General features: G+C 29.7%; 1 protein-coding gene across 1 annotated transcript in view; it reads right to left on the bottom strand.

Moving 5' to 3' along the window:
- Window positions 1–993: 993 nt before the first annotated feature.
- LOC142322910 (uncharacterized) overlaps window positions 994–25,676 on the bottom strand; it is a 126,694-nt gene continuing 102,011 nt past the window's right edge. The window contains exons 2-3 of the mRNA XM_075361999.1: window positions 7,547–8,002; window positions 994–2,853 (exon numbers count right to left, since the gene is read on the bottom strand). Coding sequence (XP_075218114.1) covers window positions 1,270–2,853; window positions 7,547–8,002 — 2,040 coding nt within the window. The 3' untranslated portion in view covers window positions 994–1,269. The remainder of the gene's footprint in view (window positions 2,854–7,546; window positions 8,003–25,676) is intronic.

The following is a 25,676-nucleotide window of genomic DNA, read 5'->3' as shown; positions in this document are numbered from 1 at the left end:
AGTATTAATCAATTTCAGTTTTGATCTTTAAAAGTGGTTTTTTCCACGAGCTGTTAACTGAATAACTTAGAGAGTACCATTATTTATGTAACTTAAAATTGGTGTATTACAGGAATCAATCTTAGAAGGACACATCTTTTCTAAAACACAATATTCTATAGAATACTGATAAAACTGATAACATTTTATCACAACTTGGCATAGATTATCTTAGCTTAGCTTTCAGTTTGAACCAGCTTTTAGCTTAGTACCTAACCGATGCCATAACAATATGACAATATGACAATGCTAAACAAATATGACAATAGTGTAATAGGTGAAAATCTATTTGTCTGTCAGGTTAGTAGATATGTGCATGCACGTATGTTCTTAAGAAGATAGCTGTTGATCTAAGAAAGATGGTAAACTGAATCTTCTTAAAACCTAAAAATTCTGCAATATTTGGAACATTTTATTAAAAATCCTGAAAATTGAAGAGTGTGAGAAGTAAGGTAAAGTACAAGAGCCAAATTCACTTTTTTAAAGCACCTTTATTATTCAATGAACCTTTAAGTTGCTGAAATTAAGAGTGTTGGGGTGCTTGGGTAATTTTGACAATTATTCAGCGTTAGAAACTTTCTGATAACTCTTACAATGATATTAATTGATGTATTATTTTTGTTTTATTAAATATTGTTTTATTAGTGTTCATTATATGTAAGATTGTAGTGCTGTCGTAGTGAAGAGATTAGAGCTATTTTTTTATTTTAAGTGGCATCAGTTGCTACAGTCATTGCTTTTCAAAAATATTTCAACACTCAGTATAACTGCACATAACATTTTGCTATAAATGTTACTTCTCTAGGATATAAAGACTAACAGAACAATTTGTTTGGCAACAAAATGGAAAATCTTTACCTATCTACCTAGTTTTTTAAAATTGAGATCTACAAAAACTGCTTTATTAAATATAGAGATTTACCTGTATTAGAGGTTTTTTTCTTTATTTCACGTTCATTATTTTTCATTAAGTTAATGTGATTCTTCAGTTATTGTGATTTATGATGTACAATTTATTGTCTTGTTCAGAATTGAATTACTTTCTTACATTCTGTGTTTCTAAATAACTTTTGGTTCACCTTTAAAAGTTACCAGATAAAACCTATAACAAACACTTTATAATTGTTATTCTATAATGGAATTTCACATAATCTAAAATTCATACATACCATGAATTCCTAATTCATCTACGACATTAATAAACAACATTTAAGCTCTTTAATTTTATAATTAACACTTATCACTAATACCACTTAAACTATTTGATGTCCTCAGATGCCTATGAGAGGTAAATGATGATTCATCCTCTGAAAAAACTGAAGAATTGTTATTATTATTTTTGTTATTATTATTAAAATGTTTTTTACGTTTAGGATACGGCCAAGATTTTGGTTCTTGTCTTTCTGACGGTGGATTGTTTGATTCAGATGAACAACATAACTCACTATCATCACTACTTATGTTTAAACTTACGCTTTCATCATTGTTAATAGTTCTTTCTGGTGTCGGTTTCATCCACACTATACTTTCACCTCCATCACTACAGTTTTCAACATCTTCTTGCAATAATACCATGCCATTTTCTTTTGGAAAGCATTTATCTTCATTTGATGATGTACTACTAGCACCAGGAGAACTTAGATCTCTTTGTACGTGAATATTTTCATCAACATCTTCATATAACATAGTCTTTGAATCTCTCCATTTATTTCCAATTATTAATGTTGACGCTGATGAATGTTTTCTACCTAAATCTAATTTTGCCGGTGGTGTGCCAGGAGAAGATGGTGTTTTTTGATCGCTTTCCTCTGAAAATGCTCTAGTTATTAATATTCTTGGTGATCTTCTAATGGGTTTATCACTCGTACCATCCCTACCAGATTCACCAAGATTAAACCGAATATTACCAGCACCTATAACTTTTTGAACAAATAGACTAGTGTTACTTATACTACTTCTTATAACTGGTTTTACTGCGCTTAATTTATGATTATCTCCATCCTCAGTTTTAGCGACTGCAACTCGGAATGATTTTATTAATTCATCTTTTTCAATATGGCCGTTGGTCTCATTTTCCTGATTTGGTACTTGTAATGTACTAAAACTAGCTGCGTGTTGATTACGAAAAGATTTTGATCGTTTGATTTGATTTGTATTTATATCAACACCGGTAAAAGTTAAACCAGAAGTTGAAACCGGTCTCCATGATAATTCTGATGCTATTCTCTGTATTTTTGATCTTGGTGATGCTCCTAATAAGAAACCAGACTTTTGTGGCTCAATAAATGCTTCAGACAGTCTTCTTTGTAGCATAGCTCCGCCTGGTCTATTTAAAATTCCTAAAGGAGTCAATGATGGCCTTCTAGATCCGCATGCTGATGGTGTTCGCGCTTGTATTTCATGATTTACTTCACTTTTTGTCATTTGTTTTCTCCAGTAATTTTGAAATGATTTTCTTAATACTTTACTTTTTACGCCATATAATAAACCATTTACCGGAGGTGAAAATGTTAATAATGTTGAAGCAATCATGACCAAATGTGGGTGTGCTTTTATAGGTACACTTTTTGGTAAAAATGTACTCGATGAGGATTCCCATAATATTATACCATAATATGGAAAATAAAGTAACATAAATGATCCCAGCAACTGTAATACTTTTGAAATTGCACTACGACCCTTAAATTTACTTGCTACACCACCTGGCAGAAAGAATGGATTTCTTTGATGTGTTATTGTTACTTGGGCCGATAATGTTACTTCAAAAATTGCGCTGGCTATACGATGTCTATGATAACGAGCGATCATTAGCACCTGCAACAAATAAATAATCTTTATAAATTACAAATGTTTTATTTATTAATATTTATTGTCTATTTATTTCCTAATAAAGTGAAATACAAGTTAATAAGTTTATAAACTTATACTGTTGATTTTCATTTTGACTGAAGGAAGTGAACTACAAAATGCCTTTACTCGGTATCTAATATTTTAGGAACCATTAACTGAATTCTGTACTGGGGATTTTAAAAATAGTAATGTGAGTAGTTATAAAGAACCTATCCTTAGAATTGTACGGGGTAACAACAAACACTTTGGGGCGTCAGGAATTTGCACCTTCATTTCACTGTAAAATTTCTTCTGAATTTTATATAATTCAATTTGCTCTTCTAGTTCTCAATCTGCTTTACATCATATATTCTTATCTATACCACATAATTCCATGAAAAATACACAAATATAAAAAAAATCCTTCTTAACTCAAATCAATAGCTAAACGTAATAAAAATGCAAAAGTAGTGAAATAAAAGAGATTACATACACAAAAAACATTTATTTAGTAAATTATTCAAAAATAAATCAAGTAATCGACATAATCAGATTACATTGTACACTTCCTTGTCTGTCTATATTTTTCTATTTGATTTGACTTGTTACCACTACAGATGACAATCACACATATAAATTGTTAAAATCCTTATTATATTAATGAGAGAAATCCATATGTAAATTATTTCTTTGGTATGTAAACAAATTTGATTTTCAAATTATGTTCATAAATATTAATTATTATAATCTTAGGAATTCTGTTTTTCTGTATTATTTAGTATAATTCATGTCTTGTCCTCTCAACAAATGATTACATAATTTCCTCCTAAATTGTGAGATTATGGTTAGGCTTTGTAATGGTAATCTCAGATATAATATCTGCATTTTAAAATTTTTCTATAAAGTAATGTTTAGTTACACTTATAACTGCATTTCTTTGACCTTTCATTTTACATTTTTGCCAATATAGTATATGATTTATTTATAACATTATTTTTTTTGTGATCAGTCATTTATCTGATTTGATGCACTTCTATTCCTTTTTATTTTATGCCAATTTCTCAGATTCAACATACTTTTTATATTGTACATTCTTAAGTATGTATATGTTTCAAATATTTTAATTTTTGTATTTTTACTGTTATCTGCTGCATTTCCTTTTCAACAAAATTTACTCACTGATTATTAAATGTTTTTAATTTAACAAAGTCCATGAATTTTATTTTTTTTACCAGATTTATTATTTAGATAAAAAAAAATTGAAACTTGTCTGTGAGGATAACATTAGATATTATTATGATCTTATAGCCATTTATCTTTCTAGTCATCTTACTATATGCTAGAAATGTTAAAACTATTGGGTTGGGACCCAATTGATAATATACTGGGGTTGTAAAATTTCCACCCACACCGCACAAATTTCAATCTTATCTGGCAATATCATCAAGCCAAAAAAAAAAAACCTATTGTAAGAAGCATGCTAGTATGAGATAATACAGAAACTTGCTGCCTTGATTGTAACTCAACTTTTCAGTTTAACATGAAAACCTAAGTTATCTCCTAGTTCATTACGGTGGTGGCACCGGTGCTGTCACTCGTGTTGTTAAAAATGGATATATTTGCTGGTGCAGAATGTGCTCGCTGAGAGTTTTGGTTTCACGATTTGCAGTCAGCAACTGCAGTTCAACGTAATTTTTGTAGAAATTATGGTAGGGAAGTTCCGAGTAGGCATACAAATCAAAATACATATCTTTTTTATTAATCTTATTATACAACCAGCAGTATAATTAAAAAAAAAAATGTTCTATATAGTTACTACATTTCTGATACACTCTTAATATTTATTATTTAAATAATGAATTTATGTGATAATGCAGAATAATTCAAATTTATATACAGTAATGTATTGCTGTATTGTATGTATTGCTGTTTCCTAACTGAAATTATTTAATTCAATATAAATCTGACATACTATTGTTATTATTTAATTCGTTATTATTCAATTCTGCTGAATTAAAAAAAAAAAAATAAATTTTTATTGATTGACTTACATAATTTATCAGCATCTTAAATAAATTCTTTTACTTTTTAAATTGTATGTAAGAGTTCATTTCTTACCGCTTATGATCTGAACTTGTGTTAGATTCTTTAACTTGTGCTCAAATTAATATTTTAATAGTGATATTACAGTAGACAAAGTTCTTTATACTTTTTTGTCTTGGCTACTTTGTTAATTACTCAAACTCGACTTGACTTGTCTCACATCTTTGGTTGTTTTACAATTTCACATATCTCGTGATTATATACTTCATATACTCATTTTCTTTGTTATTATAATTTATGACAAGCGCATGTATAAAAAACCAAATAATTTTTGAGCAGAAAAATTACAGGAAAGAACATGATGAATTATCAAGTACTAGTATTAAGTTTCTACTACATAAATAGCTTCTATGCCCACTTTTTCTACTTATTCTGGCAGTAGTTTAATTATTAATGTCTTCCTCACCAACAGAACATGATTAAATGGAAACTGGTGGTCACTCTCCTAAAAATATAGTTCTGTTTTGTGATAATTCATACTCTGATAATCAAATTCAGGAACTGCAGTTATACAGTTAGAGGTGCTTCTGATTAGATCACCCAGTCTATTTATTAATATAATTGATAATATTAGGTAATATTACAAGATATCTTGTAAGATCTTTTGTAAATTTGATAAATACTGTGAGATTCATAAAGACTTCACAACTTTAAAAGCATATAAAAATTTATTTAGATGAATAACAGATTCATTCAGTTGAGGTTTTATTTCATAGCAAAACACATCAAGTTTTAACTCATGTAGTTCATTACGCTGGTGGCACCAGTGCTGTCACCACTGTTGTTAAAAATGGATATATTTGCTGGTGCAGAATGAGCTTGCTGAGAGTTTTGGTTCCACGATTTGCAGTCAACAACTGCAGTTCAACGTTATTTTTGTAGAAATTATGGTAGGGAGATTCCGAGTAGTCATACAATTTACTCTTGACACCAACTTTTGTTGAGACAGGTTGTTCTGTTAATCATACAAAATCACCAGGGTGCCCATGTATCCCTGAAGCTGCTGTGAAACAACTCAGAGAAAGCTTTACACTTAGTCCAAAGAAATCAACTGGGTGTGCATCACCCTGACATTCCACAAATGACTTATCGAGGAATTCTGAATGTGAAGGTGCACTTGAAAGTATAGTTAATTGGTGTATTTTCTATATTTAATATTTCATCATCTTCTGAATTGGCGGAAAGCACTAAAATATTTTATAAAATAAAATTTTAAGAATTTTAGAAAAACCAACTATAGGGTTTCTTGTAAAGATAATTAAAATTAGATTTAAAAAAAAATCTAAAATAATATAAGATGCTAAGAAATATACAGTGTGTGAATATGTGTGTGTGTATACTCATATATATATATATATATATATATATATATATATATATATATACTTAATCTACACCAGTCCCTGAAGTACTATGAAAAATAGTTTCACTTATAGGTATCTCTTTATTTTTGTTATTAGTACTTTTCCATTTTAGCTGAATGTTCTCACCTTTACTGACTCCATTCTGTTTTTGTTATTTTCTTCTGGAATCCTTCATGTGCATTGAGTTTTTACTGAACATATCTGTTTCTGATTTCATTTGTTTCCATTTTTATTACTTTTAGATCTTTTTTGATCTGTTTTAGATTTTCTTTGACCTGCATTTGGTTGTCATTTTGTTGCTTTCTGGTCAAAAATTTTCTTGGTTAGTATTTTTTGCCCATTCTCATGTTTTGTTTATTTCTCCTTGCTCTAAGGTTGTGCGTTCAATAGTGTACAGTACCCCTGGTCTTACTGCTATTGTGTAATGTCTACTTCCCCATTCTTGAGATTTTTTTTTCTTGTTATATATATTACTGATCATTCCATAAGCTTTTGTGAATTTCACAATCCTCATTTTATTGGCTTCTTTGAATGCCCATTATGTTTATTATCCATACGCCCAGAATGCTCATTATCATATGAACATTTTTCATTTTCTACTGGGATTCATCTTTATAATAGTTTACCAAATTGTGTAAAATCAAAAAAAAAAAAAAAAACTGCTAAAAAGTTAAATAATTCTTTCTCTATTGATTTTTTGAATCATTTCATCAGGGGGAGGTTTTATTTGATTGCAGCTGACTTTGATTATATTTAAATAGCATATGGTATATAACTAATTATCATATATATGTATATTTCATGGAATGGTAAATTACTGAACCCCTAAAGGTTCCTGAACATGAATAAATATTAAATCTAGTGGAAAATAAAAATTTAATCTAGATTTGTATGAATCTATTTTAAGAATATATGACTAGATATTTTGTTGTTTAACAACATGTGTATTAGGTATGAATAGCTTTATTAGTACAAATAAGTCATCTACCATTAAGCGGATTCTGTAAATATTATGTATTATGAGGTAAATAGACAAATAAATGAATAATAACACCTCTACTGTTATGTAATATTGTAGGTGTTTAGTATGGGAACCATTGTACTATTTAGTCTAAAAGAATGATGTTGAAATCAATTTCTGGTTCTATTATCTTTACTTGGTTGTTTTGTTAAAATAAACTTATTAATACATATTAAATTTACATACTGACCTTAAGATTGCATCCGAGTATTAATGCAGCAGGTAGTATTAAAGTAAACAGAGTGTAGATTGCAGAATACCAAAATGCAGGTTCACCATTTGCAAAGTCAGGTGCACAACCAGAGAGTGCTGAATTATAACAATATGGAGCTGTTATGAATAACGGTGGTAAACAAAGAACCAAGGAAAGTAACCATGTAGCACCTAAACCGACTGCTACTCTACGTGGACTAACTAATGCACCATAATGAAGAGGAGCCGATATCGCATAATATCGATCACAGTTTAATCCGCAAACCGTCCATAATGCTACTGGATGAAGTAAAGTGAAAAGAAATCCATGTACAGTACACGATGTAGATCCAGCTCTTGCTAAACCAGATGCAGAGAAGAGAAGAAAGACAGAGCATAATAAAGAATCAACAAAACCAAGATGAAGAAGGAGTAGATTGTTTGCCGTGTGAATCTGAAACAGAAAATATAAAACAAAAGATTAAATGAAATGTAAAATTTCTTACTGATTGGAGACAGACTGAAGGTATGTAGTTCTTGTTAGGAAGAATATCACCCGCATTTTCATGAGTTTGCTAATAGGCAACTGTATATTCAGCTTAAGTGAAGAAGGAAATTTTTTAATACAAGATGAACTATTGAAAACTGATGGTTTTAGGTCGGTTGCTCTAACAACTATTTCCTCAGGGCATCTGGCTACCCACTAAGCTGGTCACTCACTTAGGTGATTCAGCAGTAGGAGATTCTTTTGACTCACTGTTTCGTATCTTGCCATAATGGATTGAGTAGATATTGGATTACTGGAGAGTAAATCAACATGAGTTTGCTATTGAGGACTGTATTACAATATCATCAATAGTAAGTACTGTATATAATGGCTTTTCACGCTGCTTATGGTAAATGTGGTTATAGTGCTGCTCTATCTTAAACACATTTATGAACTAATTAAATAATGGCAAAACTGAGGATGAATGTGGGTTTTTAAAGGAATTGGACCTGGGGATAAAACAAAAATATAAGAAAAAAATTCTTGTGTGAAAGGTGTTATTCAACAGACTATGCAAATGAGTCAGAGATAATTTCTTACATTAACAAACTTTCTGTGCAAACCTTTCAGGGTTATCTAAGGACCTGTTTCATAAAATAGGTATAGGTTACAGGTTTAGGATCTTATTACATAAGAACCTAAATTTTCATCCTTGTAAGCACCAAATAGTACATCGATATGTTTAGGACAAAGTTGCTATATACACTTTTTGAGATCTTACAGAGTTATACATAACTTCAACAAAAGCTTTTAATCTATTTTTCAGATGTTACAGAGTTACACGTAGCTTCAACAAAAGCTCTTATTCTTGGCTGAAGCATTTCAACTCATCAGGGTCCAAAACAAATTTTAGAAACTGGTTATCTAAAAATCCCAGTTTGTTGCATTAAAGGCCATAGACCAGTGTAAAAATTACTGTTTGTGCATTGAACCTTCCCGTTGAGAAATAGGGCCTTATTTTTTCAAAAGTGAAGCAGACATATCAGTAACTATTAATTCAGAATGTTATGTTGAAATGCTAACTTTTCTCACAACCTGATTTCAACAGCTAACTTAAATAACATATGGCTTAAGCAAGATAGAGCAACGTCATAATGCTAGGAATGTGATGGCAAAGTTCCTAGTAATAGCGAATATGCTATTGCGATTTGCTATAGTCAATATGCAATAGCCATATAGCTCCAGTTTTGGGCATTATCAATGGCCTCCAAATCTAATCTTATCAATGGTCATCAAATCTAGCCTAAGGTCACATATTTCCTTATTCCTATCATCCATTTTAATGGTTTTTTCCTATAGCCTAAAAACTTCTTTTAAAGTTTGTTTAGGCGATGATCTGAAAAATAATAATGAGTGCTAAATATAATGATTATCATTATTTGAGATAAGCTGGTCTCATCAGTTTATAATTTCAAAGCCAAGATATTAGTGAGAAAATGTTTCTAGTTAAAATGAAATATTTACTCCACCTTTTCTAATAGACAGATATTTTTTATTCTTTTGAATCTGTATTTTGTTTTTGAATTGATTTTTGACTGACTTTTCTCAAGTTGTTGGCAGTCATTATTGTTACAACAAATATCTTTTTATTAGAAGCCTATAATTTGGTAAAAATTCATTGGCAAAAATCATTGTCCACAATGATCAATAGTAGAATGAATTTGAAATTTAACATTTTTTAATGACAAACTAAACCTAATAAAACCTTTTTAAAAACTTACTTCAGAATGTTTTTAGTTGTCTTTATGACCACCCTTAGTGATATTGCTGTGTTCACACTGGTGTCAGCTAATGTTGATGCTGATTATTTTATTTTTTTTTAGTTAGATAGATACATTTTAAGTTCATTCTGAAAAATTGTATGTGATTTAAATTGTGCCAGTTCATTTAGTATATTGATGCGTGTTTTCATATGTTTATGCTTTATAATGTTGCTGTTGTTGACTTTGCAAACCACTTTATAGATCCAAATCATAAATCCATCTACACTTACAACAACCTTGACATTCTATTATGCACACAATAAAGATCACTTGTAACATTTGAATTTATAAACATATGACAAAAGATTGTTATACTAAATAAACAGATACAGTTTAAATCACATACATTTTTCAAGTACACACTTAGTACTTGTTTACCTTTTAATTTATAAAAGAAATAAATAAAATTAAAAAAAATATATATATAAATAAATTCTAATTAATAAAATAAAAAACCACCAGCAGTAACATTAGTTGACATCAGTGTGAAAACAACAGTACCAATCATTGAATTTGGTCACACGGACGACTGAAAGATTTTGAAGTAAGTTTTTTTAAAAAAGTTTCTTTTTTCACAATTTGGTTAAATTATCTTTATCAAAAGTCTAAATTTCAAATTAAGTCATGTTTTATTGAAATTTTCTTTACAAATATTTTTATTTTGGTACATCAGTTAATGAATTTCAAACAATTTTGTTTTTATGAACATTTTTTGTCATAATATAAGAGTAAATGTTTTTCTGTGCTTTCAGTTGTCTGTTACTTAATGACCATGTTGTGTTTTCATTCATTTTACACAGCATATACTAAGGCATAATCTGGGTAAATTTGACAACTGCATAGCAAATTTTATTATGTAAGAAAGTGCAACCTGTTTTCCTCCCTAAAAAAAATAAAGATATAGATTGCAAAAGAATTCTTTTTATTTTGTATACAGAGTTGTATATTTGTTCAGTAGAAAATAATAATTTATTGTTTTGTAAATGTATGTATATGTATGTTGATTACAATGTAATTTGAATAGAAATTTACACAAGAAAATCAGGCTGTACCAGTAACATTATCATTGTTACAATGATGAAGGAAGTATCTTTCAACTGCCAAAGCTTTATGATAATACGCGCACAAAATCATTAGTGGTTATTCAGCATAGGATACCGAAAATTCTATTACCAACAGACAAATAACTCCATCAACAGAAACACAAACTTTATTGTTGTTCTTATACCATAATTCATCAGCATGATTCATCAATATGTGTTAATGACAACGTTTATCCATGTTAGAATGAATTGTGACATTTTAGTGATAAGTAAAAGCATATTAATCAATCCATTAATTAATGATCCAAATTTTGATACAGGAACTGTTTATACTGAAATTGAAATTGGATTGTGCCTTATGCCTTATTCTCTACATTCAATAATGAGTTTTGATGTTATATTTAATTTGAATTTTTATTTATCTTTTAAAATAATTATTAAATAATAATTCTGTTGATACAGAATTAATATTTTATTAGTCCACATTGAACTACTTAATTATTTATATTTTTGCATTACTCATTTATCCAGAAGAATATAATTAGAAGTATACACCTGTTTTAGCAAAGAATGGAATAAAATTGTTTTTTATTTCCTTTTTTAAGCAATTATAGGCTAACCACCTAATTACAGTCACTAGTGAGACATAAATTTCTGTAAAATGTGGGGGGCAAAGCTTGACCGGGATTTGAACCAGAACCTACCAAATGAAAAGCAGTTGTGTCTGACTTTCTTTTGGAAATCTGTCCCACTCCACCACAGAGTTTGACGGATAAGAATGTAATAATATTAGAATATTTTATTAATAAAATGAATTTTTCAATAATGTGTGCTGCTATTATGCAGTTGCATTGTTCCAAACATTCATAAATGTATGATAGATTGTTTTATACATTGTGTTTATAATTTTTAAATCTGGGGAAAAAAGCTGTTAAGATTTGCTAATGAATTATTATTTTGGTTGTAGGCAAAAACTGAGTTAAAGGAGATAATGAATACATAGATTTATTGTTGGGAAACAGGTTCATTTTGAAAATAAATAAGAATACAACAAAGGCAATGAAGTATGACAAAGAGGAGGATAATAAGGAATATTAATGTAGAGAAATAGTTACTGAATTTTGTTATTTATGTTGTAAAATTACAATAATTGATAAAGTAAAGAAAACAAAAAACCTGTCAGGTACTAGCAAGAAGAGAGAGCTTTCATGAAAAAAATAATACATTTTCTAGTACAATTAGAATATTTCTTTTCAAAATATTGTGAAGCGCTTTATGGCAGCAAAACATGGACATTAGAAAAAAGCAGGGGTGAAAAATAAAAGCCTTTGAAGTGTATGGAGCTTCAAAGGTTTTAACAACCACAAGAAGATGTTAAATATTAGGTGAGTTGTAGTTGGAAATAATTACATCTAAAGATGAATAGAAAATGAGAGAAGTTTTGGTAGAATACTGTAAAGAGAAAATAAAGTCGGTGGGCCATTTGGTACAGTAAACTTAAACATGAATAGAGAAATAATTAGTGGTCACTGACTATTTTCATTTAAAATGTGTAGTTTTACTTGTGTATTAAGAATCTGGAAAGTTATATGGTAATGATCAAAAAGGGAGAAAAAATTGTTTAATTTCGAACATGTCAAAGAATGTTGAATGTTGTAAAAAAAAAAATGCCATTACAACTTTGATAAAGCTTACATAATTCCCTAAAATTTGATCTGTATTATTTGTATAATCTGTATTTGATCTGTGTATTTTTTGCTCTGTATGATAAATCATAACAAAGTTTTGATGTTTTAAAATTTTTCTTTTTTATCCACCCTTTCCAGAACATGCTTTTTAGTGATTATCTTCAATCATTTTTATTTTATACTGCACAATTTTATTTCACTGCCTCCCCAAAAATAAAATTCACTATTAACAGTGTAATAGCTGATGTCTTCTCATTGTGCCTGCTCATTTTTGGAATCCTTGAACGATGATTTTACATTTAAAGGGTTTTCCAAGAAAACTGACTGTTTTTATAAGCTGATTAAGAATATGTGAATATTTATTAAATAATTAACAGCTGGCCTCTCTTTTGAAAAAAATTGTACAATAGCAGAAATAAAGATCATATTATAATGTGATTATTTTAGTAATTACTTTGAAAAGTTTGTTTTCAAACTCCATTTCATCCCAGTTGGGTTCTTATTTTTTACTCGCTTTTTTTTTGGTTAATCAGTATAGTTGACTTAAAAAATACACCATTTCTGAGTTAAGTAGGCTTGAAAAGTGGAACATTACTGAAAAACAATTGTTCATATTGTGCAAAGACAATAAGAAAAGATTAATTATTAGCTAGTTAATAGAACATATTAAAAAAATATTTTTTGCCACATATGCAAATTTTAATGTAGAATATGTTGAAAATTTACTTTCAACTTTTTGAAGTTAAATTTGAGATTTACAGACAGAAAATCTATTGGTATTTTACTCTTATTTTGAAGCGAGTTAATAAGGTTCAGACTAATTGTAAACAGCTAGTATATTAAAATGTACATGACGTATTGCGATATTTATCTCATTCGATCATCACTCTTTTTCTCTCTCCCTCTTTCTAGTTCATTAGCATTTTGTTAGGGCATTTCATCAATAATGTGTTATGAAAAAAAAAAGTGTTGATTTATGTGTTTTGTTTGTTGAGAAAGTTTGTAAAAAAGAATACTCATGGAAATATTTATTTACAACATACATTAAAAGATAGAAGAAATTAATATGCAACATATTTTTATCAGAGGTACTAAAAAAAAGTGGTGTTAGTTTTTATTTAGTACTTAAAATTTCAGTGCTAGCATTAAAAATAAAGCTAAATTATTCTGTCTTCAATTCTGATATTAATACAGTGTAGTCCATAAAGAAATAATCGGTTCATTTCAATTTTTAATTTTTTGAATATATAATAAACACAAAATATAGGCTCTGCACATTTTGATTCATTCGATAACATTTCTAAATATTTCAGCTTTTACAACAGTCTTGTTTTTTCTTTGTGTAAGTGAAACTGGTTTAATTTTTTTTTAAAGTTATTTTTTAACTTATTCTTGGAAATTTTTGAAGTTATTATAAATACTTAAGAAATCTATAGTATATAAACTGATTTTTGTCATTTATAAATTAAAAAGAAAAACTATTTCATTCTTGTTTATGAAAAAGATAATGTTTAAGAAATTTAAAAAATGTAAACAATTTAAAATAAGTTTGGTTGTATGTATGTGTACCAGCAAACCAATTTGCATAAATTTAGACTATGTTCTGTAATAGACGAAGGACTCAAAAGTTGATAAGGTGTTGAATACAAACGATAAAAGAGTGTTTCCAGCACAAGAAAATTAAAATTATTTCTGCTAGAAAAATGTACTAAAATATATTCTAACAATGTAGATAAGGTAATGTAATTTCAAAAAGGCTTCTCTAATTTTCATGAATAATAAATTGCAATTTACCTCAATTTATTTAATAAGGACTCCAGTAAAAAAAAATTAATGAATATTTTAAATTTAAAAAAGTAATATTTCTTTTTACTTTAATTCTAACATTTCCTAATTCATAATTTACTGATGTAATTATGTAATTAAATTTTGAAGAAAAAAGTTAATTTAATAATTTTCTTTTTTTTGTCTTCAGTCGTTTGACTGGTTTGATGCAGCTCTCCAAGATTCCCTATATAGTGCTAGTCGTTTCATTTTGGTATACTCCCTAACATCCTACATCCCTAACAATTTATTTTACATATTCCAAACATTGGCTGCCTGCACAATTTTTTCCTTCTACCTGACCCTCTAATATTAAAGCGACTATTCCAGGATGCCTTAATATGTGGCCTATAAGTCTGTCTCTTCTTTTAACTATATTTTTCAAATGCTTCTTTCTTCATCAGTTTGCTACAACACCTCTTCATTTGTCATTTTATCCACCCATCTGATTTTTAAAATTCACCTGTAGTACCACATTTCAAAAGCTTCTAATCTTTTCTCCTCAGGTACTCCGATCGTCCAAGTTTCACTTCCATATAAATATATGCTCTATATACTTTCAAAAATGTTTTCTTGATGTTTAAATTAATTTTTGATATATACAAATTGCATTTCTGAATGAAGGCTCATTTCACCTGTATTATTCAGCATTTTACATCGCTCCTGCTGTGTCCATCTTTAGTAATTCTGCTTCCCAAATATCAAAATTCTTCTACCTCCATAGTCTTTTCTCGTCTTATTTTTATATTCAGTGTTCCATATACTATTTACTTTATTTCTACTACATTTCATTACTTTCCTTTTGTTCTTGTTTGTTTTCATGTGGTAGTCTTGTGTAGGACTTCATCCATGCCATTCATTGTCTCTTCTACATCTGTTTTACTCTCACCTAGAGTTACTGTATCATCAGCAAATCATAGCATCTTTATCTTTTCACCTTGTAATGTTACTCCAGGTCTAAATTGTTCTTTAACATCATTAACTGCTAGTTCTATGTAAAGATTAAAAAGTAACGGAGATAGGGAACATCCTTGTCAGACTCCCTTTTTTATTAAGGCTTCTTTCTTATGTTCTTCAATTATTACTGTTGCTGTTTGGTTCCTGTAATTTAATAAGACACATTTTAAATTTGTGGATATATGTTCCCAAAAGATCTTTTGAAGCTTTTATTCTTGATAATATATTGGCCAATGTTGTTGATCTGTTAGTAGTATTTTTTTGGATCAAAGAAAAAACAAACTGACTGCTAAAAGCATGCTAAAAATTAACAAAAATATAGTTCAGTTCTTACAATTTTGACATTCTTAAAAGCTTGCAACAAATTAAAAATCATTTATTCGTCAATAATTCATCAATTATTAGTAATATACATATCCTTAATTAGAAGCTGACTGTAAGAATTTGGAATTTAAGAAGGATTAAGAAAGTGTTATTTAAAACATTTTTGTGTGGTTATTCTTGTTTTCTATTTTACCTGTTAGAATATATATTTTTTAATTTTATTTCTTACTAAAATATGGATATGGCAAGTAAAAATAACTATCTAAATGAGAAAAATCTGTTTGGAAGAAATGCCAAGGCATTTAACCTGCATCTTAATAAAAGTTGAAAATGTAGAAAAATGATATAAAGTGCACCTACCGATTAGCATGAGCTAAGGTTGAATGAAATGCAGGATATATAATTATTACCTAAGAGGAACATTCTTTTGACAAAAAAATCATTTAATTTGATCCATTTTATCCAATTATAGAAAATAGACAATGCTAACATAAATCAACCAACAATTACACAAAATTTTCAATAAAAAAATAAAAATAAAATAAATAACAAATTTGTCAACAATAAAAAATGTTATAACACAAACTCATAAAAAAAAAAACTAAGATCCTTATTTAAATTATTAATACAAAAAGCAAAATATTACACAAAAACTTTTGTGCAAGTGGGGGAAATAAAAGTTAAAAATATTTCTAATGGTGCTAAAAACATCTGAAATGAAATGAAAACTAAAAGTGGGAGTAGTAAAATGTTCATAATTCATAACCTGAAAATAGAAATTGAAAAATTATTTAAATTTTACTATAATTAAATAGTAATGTACATATAAGCGTATTTATACATACAAGAAAAAAAATTAAACTATTATAATCTGGTAAGGAGTGTGCTTTAAAATGGTATGATTACTATGTCAACTCAAAACTAAATGCACATGCTCTTACTGTACGCTAACAAACACAACTTAATAGTACACAGCTTAAATTACAGAACTTTATCAGATCCAAATGTAAACTTAATTCAAAATGAACATAGTTAAAAACCCTACATAAATTATTAACACTAACAACACTACAAATGAGCTGAATGAACAATAACTCCGCTCTCAAAGATCTTCTAAAAATAGACATTAAAAACTGAGCTTATTTAAACTTATCTGTATTTATTCTTTTAAATTTCTGCTTGCTTTAGATTTGTCTACATAATTAATTTTTATTAAAAACTATAAAATTTTGAATCGTCAATAAAATCATTTTTTTCGTAAATAAAACTAAATCTTTTAAGAACTACAAACTTCTACTGTTTTTCATATGTTATAAATTTCCTATAATTTTCCTTAGGTAGTAAAGTTCATTTTATATATTCTAGAGGTCCTATGTTTGTTTCCTGTGTGTATAGATTTGATTTGTTTGTTGATCTGAAGATAAAGTTGTGTCAAGGTTTTTTAAAATTTATGATCTTTTTTTGAATTTATTTTTTTGTTATGCACGATTTATTTTTTGTTGTTTTGCTTATCTTTGTTTTAATTTTTATTAATTTTGCGTAGGAATGTGTCAGTGGATGTGCTATTCAATCTGTGTATGCTAGGTATTCTACACTGTTGAATTCCTCTATGTAGTCTTCATGTGACGTGGGTACTTTGAATAATCTGTGGATTGTACTTTTAAAAGAAGTTGTTAGTTTATATAAAGTTGGTGATTTGAGGTGTTGTGAATGAGAGTTGTCTGTCATTGTTGGTTTCCTGTTTATTTTAAAAGCATGTTGTTCGTCAGTTTCTTGAAATGTAGAGGAGAAGAAAATTTACTTATTTATTGTGTTCCTATTTAGCAGTAAAGTTTAATTTGTTTTGTACTTTGTTTATGCTTGTTTATAATTGTTCACATCATGTTGTCTTCACAATTTATTTCTTTTACTTAAAATAACAAATATGTATTATTGTTATTTTTTTTTTGCGTACCGTACAATTTCATTAAAATTATGTTTCATAGCGCTGTTTTTCAATTAAGTTTGCCTCTAATTTGAAAAAAAAACAATTATTGATGTTTAAAAACTTATAAAGAATATTTCTAGAAAAATAATGTGCTTGATTTAATTTTTGTATAAATTAATTAATTTATTTATATTTATTAATATTTTTAAAATCTCTGCTAACATAAAATTATTCGATCTTGTGGTTGTATTCATGCATTAATGCAATTATCTATTTATACTTAGTTTATAATTTATATTGAATGTAAATTAATTAACGGTATAAATTTATAAATCTTACATCTATAAAAACTTACATTTTTTCTAAGGAAAAAATGTAGAGTTTAGGTGTACATATTTAACTCTTTCTTTAAATAATAATTTTACTAAAATCAGCCATAAGAAAAATATTGAAATTGTTTGAGAAGCCAGTTTTCAAAATACAGTTTTAATCACTCAGTGCTAAGAGAGTGTAACAACTTTGTTTTTACTTCCTTTTTTTTAAAATTCGCAATGCTTTTTTTCCATGTTTGTCCTCAAATCTTGTATCCTTAATTTAACACACTTTCTGACATTGCCAATTGATGAAATTTTGCACAGTTACTAAGGTTGGGTGACAGTATTATATTTCACCATTACTTTTGCAAACATCCACTCGTACGGGGGTAAATTAAGAATGCGGGCGTACAATTTGCAAAATCTGCAAAACGGCTATACTTGCTGTACTTAAAAATTTGTTTGATGTTTTATAAATTAGAAATTTCAATATATGATCGCTTCTCGGCTTCTGACCCCGTGCTGTATAACTTGTGTTTACTGCTACCCGTAGCGATTTGCTTCTAAAAGTGCAGCGTTCCTACGTTCACGTCGTCGGGGCTGTCAACGATCAATGGCAGTCAGTCAACCTGCGTTGCTGTAGAGTTTAGGCTACACAGCTGCGTAGTGTGTTGCAGGAGTGCCACTGTCGACTAAGTAAGGACGTTTCCTTTGTGTTGCATCATGTCCGCGTTCTTAGGTTCGTGAGGCCAATAATCTTTTCGATCCTCTGGCAGGTTCGGGAAGCGATTTTCGCTCCGACCTCGCGAAAAGAAGCTTTGGAGTTATTAGCTTTTGACGTTTCGAACGGGGCTACTTGAGAACGGGTGTCCCAACTCGGGATAGTTCACTGCTGGACGCTCACCTTGCCTTGTGTTAGGTAATTGGTAAGTTCAGACTGTTACTGTAGTGCCTGGCAGTACAGTCGGTGTTTTTATTCTTCAGACGCTATGGAGCAATCCGGGGGAAGATTGCTTAGAGGACCTTGTTGGCATAGCCAAGGACCTGGTTACCGGCGACCCCTTCCTGCCGAGAAGGTCACTCGGTAGGTCTCCGCCGAGACCACGGTCCTCCGATAAGGAGGTTTATAAGGAGGCAGTACTACACCCAAGTGCACCGCGGATTGCATTAAAAATCCTGCCGTTACAAGCTGTGCGGGGAAAGCTAGGGCTGGAGCCGTGCAGGGAGTGCGTGGTAGTGAAGGGAGAGCCAAGGCCGAAGGGCGGCTCCCCACGAAGTCCGGGAAAGTGGAATCCGGCAATGTCGAGTTCGGCTCGGTGTGGGAGGTCCCCAGGTGAAGCCTGGTGTGAGGCAGGCGAGTTCCGGATCCGACTGTCGGGCGGATCGAGGAGATGCGGTCCGAATGCTCCGAAGTTTTCTCTAAGAAAGAGTCGCGTGTGGCATAGGAGTTTCGGCAGATGGTCGACTACTTTTCAAGGGAATGTAGCTTGATGGTTGCGGGTCTGGCATTAAAATGCGAGGGACTCCAAGGCGCCAACCTTGCCCTGGATTCAGTTGTTTCGCGACTGACAGGGAAGATCAACCACGTTGTGGAGGGAGTTCGGGGTTTCAAACCGGTGACGGGTGAGGCTCTGGGCGAACTCCAGAAATCCATTCAACGGGTGGAAGAGAAGGTTAGGAAGCCTGTCTCTTTCGCCTCAGTTGCTACTACGCCTGCTCATAAGCGGGTTGATCCACCGCCGTCAGTTCAGGCATCGGCGGCTAAAATTAAGCGGGCTACTGTTAAGGTAGTCCCGTTTAAACCTGGTCCGGGGGCTTCGTCGGTAGCGATGGAACTCTTCTCTTGTACCTCGTTCGCTAATGATAAACAATGTAGATTTTTGTCATATATATGCATAATATAAATCTTAAATATAAACTTAAAAATTTAGAAGACAATCTTTTTTCGAAGGTTATTTTGTTTTTATTTGAAATTATCATTCAATTGGGCCCAATAGAATTGTTAATACTAATGTTGTTCAATTTTTGTGGTTGTTAGGGTTATGTTTTTAAATTCTTAAGTTTTTATTTATTTATTTTTTGTTTTCGTTTGATGTAATTTTGGAATTTTGTACCGACTGATGATGCAGGACCCGCGAAAGTCGACTTTTGGTATTAGTTTTTTAGGTTTTCTGCTACTATGTTTGGTGGTTATTTTGTTGTTATTTGGCACTTTGTTCAGTGTGTTGATGAATTATTTGAATTTTCACAAGGTTATATTTATATGTATTATATAATATACAATATTGCAGCCGAATCTTTTGAGTGTATTCCTACGCGACTATAGTAATAAATGGACTAAAACCGGTTGAGAAATTTATTGTTGAAGACGTTGTAAGGGATAAGCGATCCCAAATTAGGGCTTATAGAATATTCTACAACACTGAGGTTTTCACCAATTCATTTAAAAGGTCCATTTTATTAATTTGCTTTTAAAAATTTCGATATTTTAGTTATGTCTAACGTAAATTAAACTCAAACTTTGTCAAATTTTATAAAAAAAATATTTCTAGGATATAGCTAATAAAATTTTAAAAAGCAAACCTAGTAAGATAATCCTTTCTTTAAAAACCATTTTTATTTGATGAAAATTGATTTTAAAATGACATAGATATTTGGCACCGTGCGAATTATGTTTTCTGTTTCTGAATGCAACGGTCCAAGCTTAAGATTAGATTATAATAATGTTGATAGCTTTTTTATTTTTATGACTTTTTATATATTAGGCCATCAAAATGAGTATACCTTTTTTTTAATGTAATGAGTTTTAAGGTCTGTTTTTTTATCGAAATATAAAATAATTGAAATAGAATCAAATTCCTTTCTCCCAGTCGCACAAATCCAAAAAAAATATTTTAAAGATTTTAATTTCCATTTTCACTTCCTGTTTTAATTTAATTCTACAGAAGTTCTGGTGAAGCATCGTTCTCTGTGTAAAGACTCTGTGTCCAAATATGAATGAAAAAAAAGCAGTAAATGAACAATTACATTTTTTAAAATAATGACATGAATTAAATAAAGAAAAGGTTCAAAATAATTTAACCAATTTATATACTATAAAGGAAATTCAGTTAACTAAACATTTTTAAGATTAAATTCCGATGTCAATCTATCAGTAGATTCTTTTCAAGAAAACAGTTCTTTATTTTTTCTACTGTTTTTAATGTTACACTCTTGGGATTACAAAGGATGAGAAGTAAAAATCAATGAACCACCTGACTGCATTTCTTTATCTGTAAACGAGTTCCTTCCTTCCTTCTTATTTTGTAATCCTTACATCAAATTTTTACGAAAAGTTTTTCTAAATAAATTTTTTCTACCTCTACTACGTAAGTTAAACGTTATCTGGAATGAATTAGAAAGAAGTTACTGTTTTTTAAATAGATATATTGCTTATTATAGATATAAATCGATGCTTTATTAAAACCTTTATATTAGGAAAACTATCTATATATATATATATATATTTTTTTTTATGTACACATATACTAGCCAGTCAGGGGCTAGACGGAAAGGACCTCTCGGACCTCTGCTGTTTTCGTTATCCTCATAGTAGTGAAAATAATACTGATAAATAATAATTAAAGTATACAGACTACAAATACCTGAAAAAGAAACTAAATTACAGCAGATAGAATAGTAGTAAATAAAGTACACAGACTTTTAACGAGGCAAAACAACACAACTTCACCCCCAAGGAGGCTAGGCCTCGATCTATAGCTTAAAACCTTCCCTGGGAAAACTCGAATAAATCCTGAAAATTTGAAAGCAATCGGTCGGTTGGTTCTCGCGTGAGGCTGTTGCAAACGGATAGACAGAACCTGCCACAAACTTTCGAATTTTTATTTATTAAATATACTTAATTTAGTTTTTCTTGGTTTACAAAGAATTATTCTGCTTCACAAGATATACCAAAAAATGTTCGTTATAGTATTGCATTCCTGACACTAGCTCGCTCACTCAACCCGATTGTGTTGAGGGATATTGATACAATTTACTTGGAAAAAAACCCAAACTTGAAGAAAATTGTGTATACAAAAAAATTCGATTTTTGATTTTTTCTAACAGGATAATTACAATGTTATATAACTTTGTTAAAAAAATTTGATATTGACTTAAATGTAAAAGAATATCGGTAGTTAAATTTTCCAATTAACAATTGAAAGTAATCAACCTCCAGACTGAACTATGGCAGATATTATTTTATTTTTACTTCCTTGTACGAAGTAAAGGAATTATTGTGATAGCGAAAAATATCGGTTTTCAGATTTCAACGGAAATATCCATTTTAACCATCCCTGAATCCATTTTGACTAGTTTCGGCGTGACATCTGTACGGACGTATGCATCTCGCGTAACTCAAAAGCGATTAGCCGTAGGGTGTTAAAATTTTGGATTTAGGACTGTTGTAACATCTAGTTATGCACCTCCCCTTTCGATTGCAATTGACAGAACCAAAAGTATCCAAAAAAGTCCAAAATCCAAAACAAAACTGAATTGTGGACATTTTCTTAACAGCAGTAATAAGCCCTCATCGAGAGCTTTTCAACGGTATATCATGAGTGGTGCTTATTTTTATTGGTTCCAGAGTTATAGTCAAATAAAATTTTAATTAATAAAATATTTTGATCTTACAAGGGAAGGCACATCGGTTCGAATCAAGACTTTATCTCCTTTTTTATTAACTTTTTTTTAAATTCAAATGTATTGATTTATTACTATTAACCCTTGATAGTAAAAATGTTTTACGATAAATAATAATAAAAATCAGTAGTTATTAATGAAATAACATTTGATGTACTTTTCATTTAAAAAAAAATGTGTATGTATAATTTAATAGGCGTACAAGGAATTCATGTGGTGTCCGCATCAGATTTTTTTTAAAAATGTTGTTTAGGTTCTTGATAAAGATAAGAAGTTTTTGTTTTGAATTCTATTGTATATTTATGCACTCTTGTAATGTACATAGTTTTAAATTTCAGTTAACATCGGGTTGTTAAAGGATTGTGAAGAAAATAAAATTTTCCATTAAAACTGCTTGGAATCTTAGAAAAGAGTACAATACTACACTTAAGAATGGAATACGGCATATTTCATCTCTACTATCATTTATCTGTCTAGTACTATGAAATAAACACAGTTTTTGTAGTGATTCAGGAGGAATGTAACAAACTTTCAGGACATGTTCTACTGTTTAAAATAAAGAAACTTGGGAAACACTTCGTTAGCGAGTATCGGCTGGAGAAATAATTCGCTCTGATTTCTGCGCCTTGTTGGATTGGAATCAGCTGTTAAGTATTGCCAACTTATGAAATAAATTATTTCGAACAATTTTAGACAGATTTAAACAAAATTAAAGTTTAATTAGCTTTAAAGATTTTTTTTAAGCTCCGGGACCACAGAGCCCGAGATGAATGACAAATGTAGCCTCTGAAAATGCCATGCCTGACCGGGATTCAAACCCGGGTCCTCCTGCTAAAAGGCCGAGACGCTACCACTCGCGCCACGGAAGCCGGCAGCTTTAAAGATATCTGATAAATTGTTTTGTTTGATTTCTAATTTTTATTTTTTAGTTTTCTAAAATAATTAATTCTTTTGTTTTTTATATTTCTAAAACTTTATTTCGTTTAATACATGGTTAAAATCTGCTGCATTTTGCTTTTAATAAACTTCGAAATTCTTATGTTTGTATTTAGTTTCTGTGGACTTTATTAATGCCCTTTTATTCATAAAAAATTCTCTGCAAGGTTTCTGTAAAATTTATTTTTACAAATTTGTGTTAGTCTTTATGTGACGTTTAGTCAACGCCCCTCCCTTTATTTGACGTCATTCATTATCTGGCCTTTTGTTAATTTGTTATTAACAGTCATACTTATCTTTTAATTTTATTTATCTATTTTCTGTTTTCAGATTCTTTTTCCTCTTTAGTAACTATAATATAAAAATTGCTAAATACAAATAATTCACTAAAAAATATTTTTAATAGTGATATAAAAGAAAAAGATATCTAAAAGACAGTAATGGTATATTCAAAAAATGTAAATGCTGTGCAACATAGATTGGACAAACGGGAAGAAAATTAAAATTAAGGTATAACCAGCATATGAGATCTTTTAAAAACCAAAATCAGGATCTAATTATGCAACGCATTTAATAAAAGAAGGACATACTCCAGTGAAAATAGAAAAATCAATGAAATTAATTCGCAGATTTATGTAAGGAAGAAGAATAAACGTTTCAGAAAATTTAGAAATCTTCAAATTAAAAAGTAACAATAAAACGATCATAAATTAACAGATCAGTAGTCAAGCGGATGTATTTTTCAAGAACCTCAATTTTCTGAAAACAGGTAATAAAACAGATAAATAAAATTAAAAGATAAGTATAACTGTTAATAACAAAAAACAAGAAGGTCAGATAAGGCATGACGTCAGATAAAGGGAGGGGCGTTGACTAAACTTAAATAAGGACTAACAGAAATTTAAAAGTTCCAGTACAATAAGTTTTGATCGATAATGGAGGTATTCCGAAACGCGACAGCATATAATAAAAGAAAGAAGCTAAGAAAGGTAAACAGTACTCAACATAGAAATCATAGTCTTCTTTGCAGAAAATATAATAATAATTATTACTTTAATAACAACAATAAAATAGTGTGTTTTTTACCCCAATCTTTTGTCTTTTACTCTTGATTTCTCGAAAACTATAAGAAATGCAATTCTGGGATCTATTTTTTCAAAGTTTCAAGAGTGTAGCAAAGCGACTGGGTCTTTACTAATTATGACGTCCTGTCCGGTATGCTGTACCTTTTACTGTACTATTTGCACTTTCATCACTACATCAGACAATTCACAAAGAATTACTAATACGCATCTCTGTGTTTACGCTTTCTAAATTTAATGCAGACTATAATTCGGCAACATATTACGTTATTTGATACTATTACTGGACTTCAATCTTTTAGTAAAGCTCGATTTATAAAGTAGGCTATATTTCATAGAAAATAATAAGCAGCAATTATTTATTACAATATTAAATTAAAATTTTTCTCTTCATCACCACTTTCGTTTTGTGGCGTCACTGAATTCGACTAGTATAACAATAAAGCATAATCGATTATCGTAACTTGTATCGAGATAGAAATTTTTCCCTTATTCCTAAAACAATCAGAAAAAGTTGATGCAAATCGCATTATAAATAATGATAAAATAATTAACGAGTTTTAGTTAACCTAGTTCATGTAATTGGTTTAATGTTTTGCTACATACATGAGCTAACACTATCATTAGAAATAAACCTTCAATATTTTACGGATACTCATATATATAAATAATTTCTATATGAGTGAATATATATAAAATTAGATTTCTGTGAAAATTTCTAACAGATGGATTAAAATGTATAAAGGAACGTAATTTTATATATATATATATATATATATATATATATATATATATATATACGTATGTATATATGTATGTATGTATGTATATATATATATATAAAATTATAGAGTAAATATCGTTTATAGTGACGTCCAAGGGACCGACGAGTTTAGGTCATTATAACCGATAGTCACAATACCCGATATTTAGGTAGCTCAGTGATATTTCTTTAATTTGCCATCTACACGGGTACAATACAGTAGTAATAAAAATAATAATAATTATTATTATTATAATCGTAACAACACGATTGAGAC

The sequence above is a fragment of the Lycorma delicatula genome, chromosome 4, assembly GCF_047948215.1.
Source record: "Lycorma delicatula isolate Av1 chromosome 4, ASM4794821v1, whole genome shotgun sequence".
NCBI lineage: Eukaryota > Metazoa > Arthropoda > Insecta > Hemiptera > Fulgoridae > Lycorma > Lycorma delicatula.
This window is presented reverse-complemented; position numbering and strand designations above follow the sequence as displayed.